This window comes from Danio aesculapii, chromosome 16 (assembly GCF_903798145.1).
Source record: "Danio aesculapii chromosome 16, fDanAes4.1, whole genome shotgun sequence".
NCBI classification, from domain to species: Eukaryota; Metazoa; Chordata; class Actinopteri; order Cypriniformes; family Danionidae; genus Danio; species Danio aesculapii.
The window spans coordinates 32,478,186-32,499,196 of NC_079450.1; the positions used below are offsets into that span (position 1 = coordinate 32,478,186).

Here is a 21,011-nt window from a genome sequence, read left to right on the forward strand (position 1 = left end):
GTTACGTGCTGGAAAGTCTGTCTTTGTTTTGGTCCCTTTAACCAACCAATGCCAGTTTAACCAATTATATTTCAGCACCCCGGGCTGCCTTGGTGGAAAACAACATATTTCATTCATCCAGTCAGGAAGGCTCTCAATGTATGTGTCTGACCAACACAATCTCACGGCAATTCGTAACTTTTTGATTTAGTGGCTAATTCGTATGAATTCGTACGATCTAATTTGTACATTTTCATACGATTTGCTCATCCCCCAATGACGGTTGGGTTTAGGGGTGGGGTTAGGTGCCACGCCTCCTTTTTAAAATTGTACAATTTCGTACGAATTAGCCACTAAACTGACAAAACGTAACATATCTACGTTTTCTCGTGAGATCAGGCTGGTCTGACATCAAAATGCGACGTCCGGTGGACAGTAGCAGAGACCAAAATAAGACATATATTTAGAGTTCCACGTGGTTATTAATAAGCAAACAACATTATTAACAATTAAACATTACAAACGTAAACATTAGGTGAGCAGGTTACGTTGTAACCCAGTGTCATAACAACACGCTACATGATGAGATTTGCAGTGATAAGCAATTTGGCTGTTTGCACCAGACGAAACACGACAGAAATTTAGATACAGCAATTCAGAAGCACAGTGTACTTACTGCACTCCAATGAAATGGTAAGACTTATAATTTAATTGATACATATTAAACCTCTTTAACATAGTCACAGTTCTAAAGTTCAATTTCAAACTGTTTATTTTATTTTCAAGATCTAAGGTAAACTATCTGCTGCTGCTTTCAGTAGTATGGCAAATGCTGATGTCGTCAATCTGGCAAATGCGTTTGTGTGCGTTTTGAACCAGGAGTACAATACCTAGTTCAACCACTCGATGTCAGAAACGTACATGCTACAACATTAAAGGGCTCATGTTTTGCCCCTTTTTTACAATATGTAAAGTACGTCTCCAGAGTGTGTCTGGGAAATTTCAGCTCAAAATACCCATCAGATCATCTATTATAGTAGTCTCAGGCATCATCTGGTTATTATGGAGCTGTTTTGACTGGAGCAGTGATGTTTACGACGCGTCCAAGCATTTATATCTCAAGATTCATTTTATTTGTCTTACAAATGCTACAAACAAAACACGGTCAAAAAACTGTTTCCCCACTACCCCTGCCAGCTGATCACCCATCACCTGTGCAGGTGAACTGACGTGACATGTAGGTGGAGCTAATCTATATCACTAAACCACTCGATCCGTGACACAGAATAATACTGCATAATATTATAAATCTTAATCCATCATGCGACAAGTAAACAAATAAAATATAAATAAATATTACAAATGGCTCCAACATCTATAATACCCAGCTAAAAATGTAAATTCTGGGGCCAGAGGAAGTTCCTGTTGCTCCTGTGTCTTTAAATGCAAATGAGCTGGTTCTCCTTGCCCACTTTTTCAGGCATTTCTGTATCAGATTAGCGAGCTCGGCTATCAGCATCAGTTATCAGGATAAACACAGCAAAATGGCAGACAGCAACTCAGACATGGATAAAGCAGTGATTCACAGTCACAAATACCTCACTGTAAAAATTGCTGGGTTCCAAACAATCAATTTGTGTTAGGACAACATAAAGGAATTAAGTAAACTTATTCATTTTTACAAACTTAAGTGGATTGAACATAAAACATATAAGTTGTCCTCTAAAAAACTCAAGAATTGTGTTGTATATAAGACTAATCTTAAATAAGTTTGCAGCAAACATAATATTTTGGGTGCACAGTAAGACTGAGCCATGAAGTTATTTGACGTATATTGTAGAGTTTATCCAGCCTTTGTGCAATGATGAATGAGCCACACACAGATGCACAAAGTTCGCTGTGCACACACATGTACACACATAAACGTGTTTAACATCTATTCATGACAAATGTGACAGGATATCCATTATGTTCCTGTACAAAATAAAAATTTAAACATCTACAAACCAGAACTCATGTTGTGTGATTGAAGTGTCCTCATTTACAGTTGTGTAATGATACAACTGTGGTGATTTAAGCATGAGTTACATAACGATTTATAGTATTTTCTTTATTTAAGCATACCACTAACTTGAGGCACAGCTGGACATCACAAATAGTTGGAAAACAATCTTGGATCTTTTAATCCCAGTTTCTTTGCAAATCCTGTCTTGTGGACATGATAATATGCATTAATACTGAGACATGTTAATATGCATCTGTCAATCCAAAGTCCCTTTAAGGCAAGTCATTTCACTCGGCGGCCATCTTTAAAAAACCTCTCGGGCTTGGGCATTCTGTCTAAATGGGGAAACAAATTCTCCTAAAACTGCAAACTGCAACTTAAATTAAACAACAACTGTGTCTTTAGTTTCATTTCTGAACATCCAAATCACACAAAATCTGCAGAAACTCACTTCTGGTCCGAGCCCCTCTTCCGGAGTATCATCATTCTACAGCGATCGATGATTGGCTCCTGCACTAGAAGGCGGGATTTATTCATCATATAGCGATCGATGATTGGCTCTTGTACTAGTAGACGGGGCTTTATTCATCATATCGACCGTTACACTTTTCCCAATTGAAAAAGATAGGAGTGACATGACTTGTGTATTCTATAGTCTTTGATCAACGAGCCTCAAAAATCGATTTAAAATGACGATGTGTTTATATCACTCCAATATCACTTTGGACACACTATACCTATACAAGTTTCTACCCAAACAGCTTCTAAAAGTAGATTTTTTATGATAGAAGCTTTAATACTATCTCTTGCAGCAAAAATATCAACATGAGTAAAATCACACCTTGGTTGTTTTGGAAAAGTCAAGAGGAATCTATTAAGCTGTTTGACAATACTTAGGAATTATGTATGATTGCACAGTGCCAATATATACAGACACAACTGGTAAAACCGGGCTGTAAAACAAACATAATGTTACAATACAAAAAAGGATCTCAGGTCAGCTCTTTATTTTCTCTACTGAGATGATGGTCCTTATAATGGCACTAAAGTGGCAATACCGTCATTTTAGTCTCTAGGTGGTCCCTATAAGCATTCAGTGAGGGAAATCCAAATGCAGACTGCGTCATTTAGATAAGAACATAACTGATTTTTATTTATTTGTTTATTTATTTATTTATTTAATTTTTTTGAAAAAGTTAACAAAAAGTTTTGATTCAGTTCTCTTGGACTCCAAAGAGTTGGTGGAGAAACTGAAATAAGAAGCCCTTAAATCAAACCAAGTACAAGTTCCACTTAGCAAATCTAAAATGAAATCAATAATCAAAGATGGTGTGAATAAACTATGATAAAAAGTGGGATAAGGAGGAGAAAAATAGACGGATTTCAAAAGGAGGTAATAGTTTAAAAGAACAGCCCACTGATCAAGCAAGACAAAACCTGCTTCACTAGATTGTGAATAGGACTTACAGTACAGAATTTAATAGCGGCCAACAAATAATATGAAAACATCAGATTGGAATGTGCTCATATTGTAGAGAACCAGAAACTGCAAAGAATGTACCTCTGACATACTGACAATACTCTACAGAGAGAAGAAAAACAAATAATTCTGTGACAATCTATTGAATCTGCTTGGAAAACATGAATCTACACCTAAACAGTTACTGAATTTCTGAAAGAATCCCAACAAGCAAGAAGGATTTTAACTTTTTTTGTTTATTTTAAATTGGCATTCGCAGCTCAATCCAGCAGATGGCGGAAATGCACATAGTTATCAAACTGCTAATAAAAAAATAAAAATAAAAACAGAGGAAGTAGTAATCATTATGGAACGTAGCTGTAAAAAGGATTGCCTTGAATTTTTGCCTTGAGTAATTTATTAAATAGTAAATAATTAAGTTGAAACATGATTGACTTTTTATTGTTATTACAATGGACAAGAATAAGGTTATTTGTTTGGATTCAAGTTCATTTTTAATTACAAATGAAAGAACAGATATTCTAGTTCTTCAAACTATATGCAGAATTCAGATGATGAAGATCATCTGAGCTATTATTTGAGCTTCAGCACATGTTGGATTCAAAGGAAATGAACATGCAGACAAATAAGCATATTGAACATTATAAAAATACAAATGATGTGTCTTCTGGAATCTGATAATTTCAAAAAATCTAAATATGGAGAAACTTGCATTTAAATTGATGCAAAGCAATGCATTTTATAATCAAAACTGAGTTATGATTACAGAAGTGTTCATGGAACGTGATCTTTTCATTAAAAGAGATCCACCATTTATACTCACATAATGTATTTTGTGCTATTGCCAAAAATATACCCGTGCAACTTGTGCTTTGAGATCACATTTGCTTGAAGTGGGCACATGTGAAGATTCATAATTAGTTGTTTGCAGCATGTCACCACTGGAGCATATGCTTTAATGAAATGACCTAACCAGAAACATATTTCTAATTTAAATAACCTATATTAATGTTTCTTAGCATTTTATCATGCCTGAGTGTTTTTGACTGCATACCTTCTCACAAAAGTTAAGAAATTATTTACCTACATATGTTTTTATAATTGGCTCAAAAACACACTGGACAAACATTGAATCTTAATGTCGAAATGAAATCAAAATGTATTTTTATATGTTTTCATCAATTTTCTTTTCAGCTTAGTCCCATTATTAATCCGGGGTCACCACAGCGGAATTAACGCCAATTTACCCAGCACATGTTCCAGCTGCAACACATCACTGGGAAACATCCATACTCACTCATTCCCACAAATACACAATGGACAATTTAGCTAACCCAACACCACATGTCTTTGGACTTATGGGGGAAACCGAAGCACCCTGAGGAAATCCACGCCAACACGGGGAAAACGTGCAAACTCCACACAGAAACGCCAACTGACCCAACCGAGGCTCAAACCAGCGATCTTCTTGCTGTGAGGTGATCATGCTACCCACTGCGCCACCACGTCGCCTTACATGTACATAGTAGTGCTTTTTATAAACTGTTAATTGTTATGTCATGTTTCTGTGCACTTCATTATTTTGTAAAAATTAATTGGCCCTCAGAATCTTTAATCAAACATCATTACATCCCCCCTGGAAATGACTTTTCCCTACTTCTGGTCACATGGAATGCCTTTCGGGCGGGGCTATCAGGACGTGTGCAATCTTTGTCAATCTTCTTTTCTTTTACTTCTATTCTTTCAACACCCATCCTTCAGCAATCAAATGAGTTCCCAAAGAATGAAATCATGTGGCTACTAGCCTATTTTTTCTAATTTCAGGACTGCTTCAAGTAGATGTATATCACAATAGAGGATAAAAGGACAATCTTAACTTCTGTTTCATGACGACTAATGTCAGGATGAAACGGAAGTTTCCAGCTGAAACTAAATACTGAAGGGGTAACGGATGAATAGTAAACTAATGCGATAAACTAATTGTAAGACATCATAGCACATCGCCCACGCATGTTTTAGTTGTACTTATTTTATTTCAAATGAATTCTTACTCATGTCAATTTATTTTGAGATCGCCAAAAATCAACTACTATCACTAGTAGTAGTAGTTTTTAACAGCAGATGGCGCTTTAGGCAAATTTTTACCTGTACACTTCAATGCTGACAAAAAAGTGCTTGTGTGTTCGGCTGAGTCATTTAATGTAATAAGATTAATGTAAACACAGCTCACTATAAACACTCTTGTAATTAATTAAACCTTTTCTAATTTTATTAATGGTTATTTTAGGTTCAAGTGGTATCTGTATTGTAAGATGGTGCAAACAGGGTATGGCCATTTGTCATGCACACAGCACCATCTGCTGTCAGACACGATCAGAATTCATTCAAGAGAGAATAGCAATGCATTTTGAAAGTCTCAGACAGCTTTTCACCACAAGTATTACCCCCTATCCAATGCCTCTGGTTAGTGGTAATACAGCAAAGTGGAATCAATAAAATCCCAGAGTGGTCAGTAGATGCTGAGGCACACAGTAGCCTACGCAGAAGTCGCCAACTTGTCATGTACAGACTTCCAAACTTTGTGTGGTCTCCAGATTATCTCAAGAACAGTTTGTTTCCCTATATCAAACAAAACGGAACAGCAGTTACAATTGATCTAAAGTCTTAGCATTGTTTACATCAGTGAAAGGCAGTGAAGTTCCGATCCAGGGGGTGACAATTAAATTTTTTACTGAGGCCGGAAGAGGAGTGGGAAGACATGAGCATTCCTGGCACTGTTCTCAACAGCAGCAGACCACATAGCAGTCAGTACTGGCTTGGCTTGATGAATAATATGCAAAAGCTGTGTCTGACTTGATCTGTAAACTGCTGTTATGAGTTTAGTTCTCAAACATACTCACTTCTCTCTCTCTCTCTCTCTCTCTCTCTCTCTCTCACACACACACACACACCCACGCACGCACGCACGCACACACACACACACACACACGCACACACACACACACACTTACTAATGCATACACTCTCAAAAATAAAGGTATAAAAGCTGTCATTTAAATTTTAGGGAATAATATACACCTTTAAGGTACCAATAAAGACCCCTTAGGTACAAACATGTTTCGAAAAGTCATACAGTTGAAGTCAGAATTATTAGCCCGCCCCTCCCCCCTCCCCTGTTTATCCCCCCCCCCCCCCTAATTTCTGTTTAGAGAGGATTTTCTCAACACATTTCTAAACATAATAGTTTTAATAACTCATTTTTAATAACTGATTTATTTAATCTTTTCCATGACGACAGTACATAATATTTGACTAGATATTTTTCAAGACACTTCTATACAGCTTAAAGTCACATTTAAAGGCTTAACTAGGTTAACTTGGTTAACTAGGCAGGTTAGGGTAATTAGGCAAGTTATTGTATAATGATGGTTTGTTCTGTAGACTATCGGGGGGGAAAAATAGCTTAAAGGGGCAAATAATTTTGACCTTAAAATGGTTTTTAAAAATTAATAACTGCTTTTATTCTTTCCAAGACTTTCTCCAGAAGAAAAAATATTATCCGACATACTGTAAAAATGTCCTTGCTCCTCTGTTAGGGGGGGGGGGGGGGGGGGGGTAATAATTCTGATTTGAACAGTATGTCTGTTTGATTCCAGAAAGCGTATTATGACTATAGATAGTAGTTATTGTGTTTGCAGTGTCTATTTGGAGAATGTTTTTTTGTAAACAAGCATAGTTTTAATACATTCATAAATAATATTTAATACATTCAAGTATCACTTTCATGTGTATTTACACTTCAGTTACAATTGGATATTTACCAATGAGAACACAACAGACATCATTCAAAACATTAAAAACCTTTATTCATTTTTTTCTTTACAGACAAATCCATTCTGTAAGGACACACTTATTTTTTCTCTGTGAAAAACTCATTGCAAAGCATTGTGACACAGGCGATCAATGTGATGTACTCCTGAAAGTCCACAGATCCATCAGCATTTGCATCCAGATCCTTGAATATCTTGTCCAAAGCTGCCTTGTCTGCGCTTTTCTTTATCAAACACAACACACAAAATGTGTCATTAATACATTGATGTGCTGATACATCTGTCTTAGCTAGCAATATATTTATTGTAGTACTAAAGACTACAGTCGTACTAAATTAACTACAATGTATAAGAAAAAAATGAGAAATTAAGCATATTAAATAACGTCATAATGACATGAGAAATTACTTTTCAGCTGATCAGTATATGACAAAAAATTGTGCAGTCTCTCACCCCCAAAATGTCGCCCATCTCTGCAGTGAGCAGGTCCTTCAGCTCGCCTTTGGACAGGGTGAATTTGTCGCCCTCCTTTCCGGAGTATTTGTGGAAGGTTGCAATGAGCATAGCCATTGCTGTCTGGGTATCTGCAAAATTAGTGTGAAACACAATGAGTATGTTATAAATAATAATAATAAAACAATGCTTATTGTTTACAACATCTAATAGATTATAAAGTGTGGAATTTGGAATAATCAAACAATGCTTATCGTTTACAACATTCAATAGATTATTAATTGAGGAAATGTCAAAGGTGCACACAAATATATATATATATATATATATATATATATATATATATATATATATATATATATATATATATATATATATATATATATATATATATATATATATATATACATATAATATGAAACGCCACGCCCAGCAACTGCATAAAACACGGAAGAAGTTACAACAAGAGATGAAAGAAGGAGAGAAGGCGTGGACCTTAATTGTCGGAAGAGTAGGAGTTTTCAGAAAAGGAGGGATAAAAACTACTGTTACAAGTATAAAAAACAGCTACAGCCATCACAAAGAACATACCCTCTAATTAAGGCAAAAGCAAGAGACAGAAAGAAAGATCTACTGGATTTTGCAATTGGTCATTTGATCCAACACCATTGTCTCCTCTTTATTCCAGCACACAAACAGTTGGACTATTCTGATAATCAGTTAATGCATATAAATAAACCAGAATCAGAAAGTGAGGGCTGCAAGCATGCCAGTAATCTAAATTAAACTGTTACAATTCTGCAATAGTGCTGCAGTGTGATGCATTAGCTCAATTTAAACAGACAGGAAAACACTTTTAGAACAAAAAAAATTGGCCTCTTACCTGACATAGGCATGGTGGTTCTGGTGTTTACAATGGGCAACAAGTGAAAGGAAAAAGAGCAAGCGAGTGAAGACTGACCAAAGAGGCTGGGTGTTTTAAACCATGAAAAGCCCCACCCCTGAATTCAGCCCCACACTCCCTGCCCTTAGCACACAAACACACCTACATTAACATCCCTCTCCCATTATCCATCCCAGTTAACCATAGAAACTCGTGTTTACTTAAATATCGAGTTTGCAAAAAAATAAAAAATAAAAGGGGGCAGGTGGGTTGCCATCTTTTGTCCTTATTAAGCCTCTAACTCAACTGGTTAAACCAGCTTCATAACTGAACACAACCAGCAACAAAAACCTTATCCTTCGGGCAAATACATTGTCAGTGGCTACAGTTGTCAATGTTGTTTCTGAGAACCACTTAAGTAAAACTGGAAACACTGAAATAATTGTATATAAAGTTTACATAACATTTTTATAAGTTTATGGTTTTCAAATGACAAAAGGGTCATTTAGACATGCTATACTATATGTGTTGAGTGTAGTCATGAGTGAATTCTTTATAAACAAAAGCAAAAATAGTGGACTAACGGTATGTGTGCGAGCATGTGGAGTTTCTTTGCCAAGTGACATTATCTGGCATTCACGGTAGAGCATTTTTGTCTTTTCCATTTTAACAACATATACACATATTTCATATACACACTAGACTGTTTCAGTTTTTAGTACATCACTGTATGTAGTTTTATACTAAAAATAGCACATTTCTTAACAGTTATGTAGAAACTCAAGTTGTGAAAAATAGTTTTACGGTTTCATTTGAATCCAAAAAGTAAGACTGACAGCCTGTTGGCTAACTAGCGATTGCTCGGATTAGTTCTAAAAGAGCCTTCTTTTTTGCATTATAAAAGGTCATATTTTGGTTTCGAGGGTGTCCAACAACAGGCTGATATGCATGCAAGGTCAAAAAACACTTTCATTGCCTTATAATATGCATTTATTTTTACCTAATTAGCCCAACGACTCCAATTTGGTCCCAAACCCCTCCTTTGCGTGAGGCTAATCTGCTGTGATTGGTTGGATGACCCAGTCTGTTGTGATTGGTCGACTGGGTTCAACGCGAGACAGAGCGAAATGTCTGCCACGGCTAGGAAGAAGCACAGAGTATGTGAGAGCCCAATGCACGAATGCAATAAAGCAATGCAGTTAAACACCAGCATATTACTCTACTCCAGTGCATAATTTGTGAACTGTGAGGACCCGGAACAGATCGGGGTAACGGATCTGGCATGTTACCAGAGGAGGGAGAGGTGTTGCGGACGAAAATGAAGAGAGAGGGTGGGGGGGGTTTGTCGCGGACGAAAGTACGAAAGTGAAAAGGGTTGGAAAGTCGCGGTAGAAAGTGAAGAGCAGAAGAGAGGGCCCGGCTTAATAAGAATAAGAAATTAAGCCCGGCTCTACCCCTAATGCAAACCCCAGATAATAACCACGACCCACATTCAGTATGAATCCACACAGTGTCAGAAGTTGAACTACTTTGAAAATTGACCACACTGCATGTGTGAAGAACAGCTGATGGTGGCCATAGCAAAGGCAAACGGCAGAGGATCGCGAGTTCAGAAACACATCTAAATCGACAAAGGAAGAAGCACACGTCACGTTTTCAATGTGGTTTTGGATGCAAAATGTGAGTAGCCCATAAAGATTTGACCTGAGACATACAGTACAAGCACTGATCTATAATAGATATGTGATAACAAGCCACGTGGTGCAATTACAAGTTACAACACACAAATAAATATATATTTTGCAAACTACAGAAAACGAGGCAATAATTTTAATTACACTTACATGTTATGAGCCGGAACGGAGGAAGAAGAAACTAGTCCATATAAACTGTACCAGTTACTGACAAAGTCCCATATTTAATAGTCTCTGCTGTTCCTTCCTTTTATAGCAAACGGCCGACGAGTACCAGGTTACAGCGTAGGTTATTTTATCAAAAATCTGAAAAATGACAGGAAAAAAAACACAGCACACAGTTGGCTATACTGTGGTATTGTGAAAATGAACTTTAACCCTTTATTCCCCACAGCCGAATCTTTATTTGTCAGTGATCGTCATCTTTGTGTCATGATCAGTCCCGTGATTTCCGTGCTCAACTAGTGTCTAAAGGGGAAGGTGCGTTCATGTTTTACTGAATCTGGTACTGCATATTTGATGTACCGTTTCGATGTCAACGTGGTCAAGCAAAAGATCCGAACGCAACACGATTCATTTATTCGGCTCTGAGTCGACTATTTCATTAACGAATCAATAGTTTTAAACACAGTGCACTTTCAGATTTAAACCTCACCTGGATGTTTTCATTCACTTAGAGCTGTGTTACACACTGCATAGAAGGTCATTTTCAAAAACCCATAATAGGGGCTCTTTAAGACTTTTGTGGCCTGTTCTTCACTTGTATCTACAGAGCTCATATTTCAACCATTATTAGGTCATGAAACAATCACACTGCACTGTTAATCAAAAAAAGATGGCGTGAGTGTACAGCCTAAGTTGTGTTGTTGCATTCATGATAGAGCTGCTCCAGCAGTTACTAAGAGCACTAGGTAATTGAAGACTGTATTATGCTAAAAGGCAATAATACAAAAGCCACTGTATGTTTGCTGATTGTAGTCATGCATGATTTACAGCTTATCTGCACTAAATGGTGTGGAAGATCAACAAAACTTTGTGCCTGAGGGCCTTTGATGCATACCTGACATTTTATGAGAACCACATTGCAACACATTATATAATGTCAAATTAATTTGGCAAGAAAATGTAAGATTAAGGGGGTGGCACGATGACTAAGTAGTTAGCAACAGTTACTGTTGCCTCACAGCAAGAAGGTCGCTTGTTCAAGTCCCGGCTGGACCAGTTGGCATTTCTATGTGGAGTTTGCTTGTTCTCCTCATGTTCGTGTGAGTTTTCTCCAGGTATAAGTGAATTGAAATACCTACATTGGCCGTAGTGTGTGTGTGTGTTTATGAGTGTGTTTGGGTGTTTCCCAATACTGGGTTGTGGCTAAAAGGGCATTCACTGTGTAAAACATATTCTAGAATAGTTGATGGTTCATTCCACTGTGGCGACCTCTGAAATAGAGACTAAGCCGATAGAAAATGAATGAATGAATGTAAGATTTTAAGGTCACTTTAAAACAAAACAGATCAAATTCAAAGTATACATTTAAAAATCATATCATTGTTTACTCGTGCTCCTTTTGTATGCTACAAAAACTGAATTTTATTTTCTCTTTAGAGCACACATAAGCTTTTTCAGCATTTTCATTTTTTCCCATATGATTCAAATGACAAAAACAACAGAAACATTTTAAAGCAATTGTCAAAATAGGTGCACCATTCCTTAAAGGTACTGATATCCATACTTAAAGTAAGGGGTACAACATGTTAAACAAGAGAGAGACAGTTTTCCATCTCTTTTAATTCACAGTGCTCAGCAAACTAATGGATTTCCATGATGATGTGTTGCTTGTGTTGGTTGTAATATTTATTTTTTGCAACATACTGCTGAAAAAGTGAATAAAGAAAATAAGGAAGGAAATAAGGAATATAAGGGTGGGGCAGTGTTTCCAACCAACAGAGTGAATGAACGTGTCAGAAACATTCAGTACTAAAACTTCAGGAGTAGAGACAGAGTTAAAGACAGAGCTGGAAATGGGAGAAGTCAGGGAGGGAGAAGGGGGAAAAGGAGGCGGAGAAAATGACTGGCCTCATTTAACCTTGCCTTTATGTAATACGCTGATGGTGACTCATTTGTGTAGAATTTCAGCTTTTTTTTACCACAGTTTGTCTTCGCATTTAACTTCTTCACTTTTCTAAACTTTAGTTTTATATAAAGGTTTTTAAAAAAGTTCTAAAAAAGTAACTCACTATACTTTAAATACATATTCTGTTTCATTCTGCTGGTTTGGGTGAGAAAACAGAGTTTTTATGAGCTATCTGTCCCTTTAAATGAGCGAGAAATAGACACGCACATGCAAACCTGTGTTCTTACAATGGGAACATTGATACAGCAGCAGTGAAAAGACAAACAAGAGCTCATGATTAAATCTCATGGACTCTGTGGCCAGTTTCCTGGTGAGTCACCACCCAAAACCATCTCTGAGTATGTGGGACCTCCCTAGCGCCATTTTGATCATGAGTGTTGGTTAAGATCTGCTTTAGACACGACAGTACGTGTATCTCAGTGTAAAGTCAGTGGATTGGAAAATGAGAAGAGAGATGGCAACTTGGCTCACCTATTTTATTTGTAGAAATGATACTGATCATTTTTGTGAAATTAGTTGTTCATACACAACATGAGAAGATGTGGAAACATTTATTTGATTAGGCTCATGCTCATTTGCAGAATATTTAAAGCTGCCTGCAATAAAAAGACAAACCGGGGCAAGTTGGTAACAGTCATGCCAGATTCAGTTGTGTGTACATTTTCATAGCAACTATATACTAACAATGTTTTTTTGCATTGTTGCAAAATAAGGTGGAAATGAGAGGAAATGAGGAATTAGCTCCATAGCTCCTTTATCACAGCTGGCTCTATCCCACTCCAAAGCTCCCTTGTCACTATTGCTTCCACCTACCTCCTAGCTCCTTTATTGCTGCTGGTCACACCCAGCTTCCAAGCCCATTCTTCGCCTCAGCTTTTGACTAGCTCCTGAGCTCCCTTATCACTGGTGAGGCCCCCCTAGCTCTCAAGCTCCTTTGTCTCCTCTGGTTCTGCCTAGCTCCTTACCTCCTTTATTGCTGCTGGATCTACATAGCTCTCAAGCACATTTGACATCCTTGACTCATGATCTCCTAGTCACTACTGGTTTCTCTCAGCTCCCAAGCACCTTCTTTGTCAGTGGTCCAACCTAGCTCACGTGTTCCTTTTGGCCGTTTCCACTGAGTGGTACGGTATGATATGGTACGCTTTTATGACCATTTCCACTGTCAAAAGTTACCAAAAAGCGAACCGTACTGTTATGTACCGTAATGGTACTTTTTGGGTACCATTTTGAAAGGGTACCTAGCATGACAAAAAGGTAACAAAAGGCAGAGCTGAACGCTATTGGTTTACAGAGAAACGTATAGTGCATACACAAGCCAGGCAAGAGAAAACAAAGGAACCACCATTTTTAAATACACAGCCGACACATTACATTTGAATATTTTATACATATAATAACAAGCCATGGTCGACCCGAGTTCAAACAAACCTTGTCGTCCTCTTGATGAACAGCCACAAAGCCAAGAAGGACAAAATCTGCCTTGTTCTGTTGTTGGTTTACGAGGTCGTCTAAAAGCGTGATCGGTTTCACTTTCTCCTGAGAGCTCGCATGCGCATCTATATTTGAAATAACAATCTTCTTGAGCTGATGATAATATCGTGTGTGTGATTATTGAAGTCTTTCTGACATCTGATCCTTTCAGAAACAGACAAACGTGAGAGTGAAGTGTGAAAAAACAAAGGAAAAGGAGCAAAGGATTCTTTCAGCAACCTAAAAGTTGAACACACTACCGTGTTTAACTAATATCATCACCCTCTGGACTATTATGAACTGGGAATGATGGAATTCTCTCTAACCGAGGTTCGTCTGTTCTTCAGTTCTTCTGTAATTGGTAGCATATCGGAAACCGTTTGGATCTGCATGTGTTCATATATGTTGCATTTATTTATTTATTTCATATAATCGCAGACGTTACAGTAGGCTATTTCACACTATCATTGATCTGCAGTTATAATCAAATTATGTTCATAGTTAGGTTAGTAATGAACGTTTATACACAAGTGTTTATGTGTATAAAGCATCTGTTTTGTAGGAAGTGCTTCTCATATGATATGTGAACAACAGTTTTATGAACAGTAAACAGTTTTAACGGACAAACATTTCCTTGAGCTAGAATGACATCAAATGAAACTTTCTATCGTACACCACTGGTACCCTTTTGGCAGTGGAAACGCAAGCCTGATAAAGGTGATACGTACCGTACTGTACCACTCAGTGGAAACGGGCCATTTGTCACCACTGGTTCTGTCCAGCATCTGATTCTGAACTCACACAATACTCATGTAAATGTCCAGATGGAGCCAGGGGTGTCTGGTAGGTAGTGATAAGTTTTGCAGGCCGAGACAGATCAGGGGGAAGGAAGGAGGAGACCAGTAAAGCCTTTATTGAACAATTTAATGCTTTAAGATTTACGTTCCATTTTGACAACTTTAAATAAAAGATGAATTTACATCCTTACAAGACAAACATTTCAGTGTAAAGTTTAGTCATCTCTTCCCTTAACTTACTGTTCTCTTCAATGAGTGGTGTTTTACAGAGTGCCAACTGTTTGAAGATCAAGGCCTTACTTCAGCCTAACAATCCTAAATATGATAAATGCCAAAGATATCATCCTATCAGCTGCAAAGGGAAGCATCACGCTTCTGACTTCTTTCAACACGAGTTAATCACAGAGTGCCTGTTTGTGTGACTCAGACAGTAATCTGAAACATTTCTAATATGAGCCCTGTGAAGGGAAGCATCTGACTCTGTCACGCAGCTGAGGCTTTGTGTGTGATGAGGCTTGGATTGGTGTGAATTTGAGGGAAATCTCCAAGATTTTGCATCCCTTCAGTGAAGCTGATTGTTTTAAAATGGAGAGCACTAAATCATATTCTTTGCAACAATATTAATATTATAATATTACCCCTGTGAAGCCAGGCATTTGAAAAATAGTGAAATGTTTCCCTCAATTTGACTAAACATATAGACATATGACACAGTAAGCTGTAGCAAATGTATAGTGTTTTTTGCTGGTTGCATGTGTGTGTTTGTTCTCATTCATTTTCTTTTCAGCTTAGTTCCTTTATTAATGCAGGGTCGCCACAGCGGAATGAACTGCCAACTTATCAAGCAGGTTTTATGCAGCGGATGCCCTTCCAGCTGCAACCCATCTCTGGGAAACATCCACACATACTCATTCACTACGGACAATATAGCCGACCCAATTCACTTGTACCGCATGTCTTTGGACTGTGGAGAAAACCGAAGCACCTGGAGGAAGCCCACGCGAACGCAGGGAGAACATGCAAACTCCTCACAGAAACGCCAACTGACCCAGCCAAGGCTCAAACCAGCGACCTTCTTGCTGTGAGGCGACAGCACTACCTACTGCGCCACTGCGTCGCTGTGTGTGTTTGTATTAAGATTATTTCGCTTTTATTCCTCTCTACATTGTAAAGAATACTCAAAAAATTGAAGTTTGTTCAAACTTCTTATATAAAATGAGCTGAAACAACACAATACTTCAATTTTTTTAGGGACAAGTTAATCGTTTTATGTTCAATCCACTTAAATTTGTAAAAACTAATAAGTTAACTTAATTCCTTCATGTTATCCCAACACAAATCAATTGTGTGGAACCCAGTATTTTTTTACGGAGAATGCTGGGATCCACACAACGTGTCCCAACACAAATTTGTTGAGTTAACTTAATTGTTTTAACAAATGTAAGTGTATTGAACATAAAACAATTAAGTTCCCAAAAGAAGCTCACTTTATGTAAGTATTTTGAACAAGCAGCAAAAAAATCATTCTTTTGAGTGTACCTCAGAATGGAAAATCACACACCATCTTCACACTGGCCTCTACCTCCATGTTGCATACTTCTCTTTGTCTCATTATTTCCTCACTAACCCCCTTTGTCGTTCTCTCTCTCTCTCTCTCTCTCTCTCTCTCTCTCTCATTTTTCTCTGTGGGCTGATAAAAGATAATGTTTTCCTGCTGCCTGACTCTCCACACTGGCACATTGGCATGGTAAACAACAGAGGAAATCCTCCTCCCAGCTTTTGCTGCTTGTCCCTGTGCTGTTTTCCACTTTCAAGATCAATCCTTCCTTAGTCCTATTTAAAGTTATCTTAACATGAACACAAAAGCTGTTTTTTAAGCATGTGTAATGAGTTACACATATATTGAAGCATCTCTCAGTTCTTCTCAGTCTAAGATCCAACACCTGTGAAGAGATGATGCCCGAGGATCTGAAAAAATTATGTCATTATGCCTTTGAGGACAACACAAAATCTTAAGCAATATACAGATATACGTAACTGAAAACATGTTGTACACATCAATACGGCGTTTTTGAAAAGCACACTATATCTTGTATAACTGCAGGTTAACTGGGTATATATACTGTCCACACTATACACAACACCTTAAAGGGCACCTATGGTGAAAAATCTACTTTACAAGCTGTTTGGACAGAAATGTGTGTAAGTATAGTGTATAAACTGTCAGATTAGGGTGAAATAAACACACTCAGTCCTATTTTTTTTTTTTTCAAATTTAACAACATAAAAACAGTGGACCAATTGGAGCGGTTTTCAGATCGACCGCAACTTTACGTAGGAGTGCAGTCCCTCGCTCACCAATATTGATTGACAGCTGCGCACATTAACATGTCCGGTAGTCACGTGTATAATCATATCAACAAGACAGGACGAGCGCAAAGCAGCCGGGAATAAAAGGTGTGTTCAGTTCGCTAGGATCATCAATCATCATCAAATGTGATCAAGAGTGAGTTTCACATGTTTAAAATGTTTTAAAACGGAGCATGTGTGTAATGAATTACAGCGATTTACTTCAGATTCACTTCATCAGCACAGCCGCGTGTCAGAATAATTATAAAAGAAGACGATTCAATCGCGGTTTGTGGACGATAAATCAGGTTTATTTTGTACAGTAACATAACAGATATCCATACAGCAGTGGATATTACCAGTATCATGTCACATATGCGTGCAAAACTAGTGCAAAGCTTAACGCGCTGTCTCTCTGTGTGTGTGTGTGTGTCTGCGCTATGTGTGTGTGTGTCTGCGCTATGTGTGTGTGTGTGTCTACGCTATGTATGTGTGTGTCTGCGCTATGTGTGTGTGTGTGTGTATGTGTCTGCGCTATGTGTGTGTGTCCTCGCTGTGTGTGTGCGTGAACTTTGTAATGACATTGTGTGTGACTCATTGTTGCAAATCCACACACACAAAAAAAGCATCAAATACTGATTGTTAAAGTTCTTACTGTAGTATTTCTCACACACGTTATGTGAGATCTGCTTCCTGAGGCAGCCGAGGGCGGCGATTGCTGACAGGCATGTGGGAATGGTGGATGGGGAGGACTAGCCTTAAAGGGCCAGTACAAAAAAACAGCAACAACTTTTTTTCAGCCATATTATAGACACTTCAAACAGCTATCATAAATAATCTGATGGGTGTTTTGAGCTGAAACTTTACAGACACATTCTGGGGACACAAAAGACTTATATTAAATATGAAAAAAGGGGTAACCTATGTGCCCTTTAACTTTTCGGATTTTGACTTAATCAGACTTAATGTAATAGCATGCACCTTTTGTACAGCTGCTCTGGAACAGCAAATATTGTGAAAAGCACCATACAAGTAAACTTGAATTGAATTTAATAAATTCTTAGAGTTAATCTGTTACCTGATGGAAGAAATCCTTAATAATCTGACAAACTGTATTTATCTGGTAGCCTTACTTTCAGTTTTTACTGACTTTACAAGATGGTGAGCTGTTCCTTGCCACTGGCTTGCTTGTTTAGGGCTGATGAAACTGGGCTTCGTTGGAGTTGCTCTTAAGGGATTTGTTCATCAGCATTGATAATTATATTACATTGATATGAATAAAACTGTACTTCAATGTATACTTAACTGAACTGAATCAGTTGGAATTTACCCTTAATTGAACTACACAAGCATACTACCGCTCTTATTCCTGCATGAATTGGTGGAATGTTCCAAAATGTTGAGGCTTTTTATTATTTTTTCTTTACCTGAGCTAAGCTGCTTTGACAAAATGTACATTGTGAAAGAGATATAGGAAAATAGATTAATACACTGTAAAACCCAACAGTCAACTTTATCTAATGAAATGAGTGTAGTAAGCTCAAAATTGACTGAAAGTTAATTCTACTCATTTGAACAGAGTTACTTCAACTTAAATGGAGTAAGCTCACAGTACTCATATATATGAGTTTTTTTTTTAACTCAAATGGTTTGTTGTATTTGACTTAACTAAGTTTGACTTAACTTTTTACAGTACTCAGTTGGTTTGACTTATCTTCATTTATTGGGTTTTACTGTGCTCAAATTGCTTCTTTAACTCAAATGGATTCTCCTTTAGATAAGTTTTTTTATCTTAAATGGTTTGTTGCAATCGATTTCCTCAAATGGTTTGAGTTACCTTAACATTTTACAGTGTAGAGAAAATTATTGAATAGCTGAAAATACTGGAATAGCTGGAATTTATGAATAGTTCAGTGCAGAATAGACTAAAGTTCTCTCTTGGCAAACAGTGTCTCAAGAATTAGAGAAGAGAAATTGGACTGAAAGCACCTCTGCAGTGTTCAAACCTTTCATCATCTGAACGAATCAAAAGGCTAGACAAACCTGACAAACTTGCTGAGGAGCATGTTGTGTGGACAGAATCAGAGCCAAAGTTCACTTTACTGATGAAAGAGATTTCAATTCATTTGCGTACAATGGAAAACGGTTTTTCATTGTCAAACTGTGGAAAGACTGAGTCCAAAGTGTGAAACATTTATTGAAAAGTAGAGGAAGTGTCATAGTTTGGGCATGTATTTCTGTAGCTGGATTGTGTCCTCTTATACAGCTACAGTACATTGCAGACTGGATGCAAATATTTATCTGAAGCTCCTTCAACATGATTTTTCCCTGCATTCATTGCCCAGTCAGCTGGCAATTTTCATGCAGGAAAATAGGCATCATTATGCAAAAAAATGAAATGGGTATAGCAGTTCCTTGAAGCTGAAAAGAATAATATAATGAAATAGCAGCCCGGAGTCCTGAACTAAACCTGATTGAATCTTCATCTGTGGAATCTTGCTCTCCTAACCTTGATCTCTGGAAAATCTACAAAGTTATGACTGAGAAATCCACACAGAGCAGTGTAAGAGATTAGTATATCACATGACAAGAAGGGTCTGGCCACAGACCGGTTTCAGATGCACACACCTAACCCCGCCCCCAACCCAACCCCTCACGTCCCTAGCTCTATTGAGTGAATCGTGTCTGATGTTGCATGTCTGAGACTGCGTGTTTCAGCTTGCATATGCAAGTCGAAAGTCAGTTACTATTACATGTGACTGCAGATCATTCAAAGCAAGAGTCTCTACACTATCTACTCGTTTTTGACTGCCCTGTCTTTATTTGTGCTAATGTCAGTGCTGCTCTCTAATTTTGATCATTGTGTTTTCCACAAAATAGAGAGTTCTTGTTGAAGTTCCTTGAATGTTTTAGCCCCTTTCATACAGCACAGATTCTGTAAAATTAGGGTAATGTTGTTGGAATACATTCTGTGTGAAGACAAACACATTTTAGAATGGATTCTGGCATTGATCCTGGGCTGGGGAACAAGTAACGTTGCAGGAATAAATCCCAGAATAGGTCCTGGTCATGTGTGAGTAAAACCCAAACAAATACCAGGTACAACTAAATTTCCATTAAATTGTATGGCGACACAGTGGAGCAGTAGGTAGTGCTGTCACCTCACAGCAAGAAGGTCGCTGATTTGAGCCTCGGCTGGGTCAGTTGGCGTTTCTGTGTGGAGTTTGGATGTTTGCATGGGTTTCCTCCGGGTGCTCCGGTTTCCCCCACAGTCCAAAGACATGCGGTACAGGTGAATTGGGTAGGCTAAATTGTCCGTAGTGTATGAGTGTGTATGGATGTTTCCCAGAGATGGGTTGCAGCTGGAAGGGCATCCGCTGCGTAAAACATATGCTGGATAAGTTGGCGGTTCATTCCACTGTGACGACCGCGGATTTATAAAGGGACTAAGCCGAAAAGAAAATGAATGAATGAAGAAATTTCGATTGATGGAGATTACATTCTTAAAAAAAAATAACACACTGTTTTACCAAAGAAGGTACAAACCCTGGTCACTGGGGCAGTACCTTTTTATGGAACAAAATTGTACCTTAAGACAAAGAAACAAATTTGTACCATTGCAGTATATACCTTTAAGACCATGATTTGTACCATGAGAAACCAAAATGTACCTTTGGTTTTTAAAACCTGCTTATACAATATTGTACCTTCATCAAAGGTACAAATCTGATCCATGAAGGTACCACTACAGTGACAAGACACTTTGTCAAATGTGTAACAATATAAAACATTTTTTTCTCCAATTTGCACACAATACCTTTGTAATAACTTACAAGTAAATTTAATTTACTTCATTTAAAAAAAAAGAAATCCAATTATGCAAAAGTTTTGTAACGAGATATGCACCATGTTTGATTAGTTTTACAATAGTAAAATG

General features: G+C 37.7%; 1 protein-coding gene across 1 annotated transcript; it reads right to left on the bottom strand.

Moving 5' to 3' along the window:
* Positions 1-7,308: 7,308 nt before the first annotated feature.
* Positions 7,309-8,741, bottom strand: icn (ictacalcin). The gene is made up of 3 exons (XM_056475229.1): positions 8,631-8,741; positions 7,748-7,878; positions 7,309-7,518 (listed from the first exon to the last, which is right to left on the bottom strand). The coding sequence occupies exons 1-3, from the start codon at positions 8,641-8,643 to the stop codon at positions 7,375-7,377; spliced, it is 288 nt and encodes a 95-aa protein (XP_056331204.1). The 5' UTR covers positions 8,644-8,741; the 3' UTR covers positions 7,309-7,374.
* Positions 8,742-21,011: the final 12,270 nt, after the last annotated feature.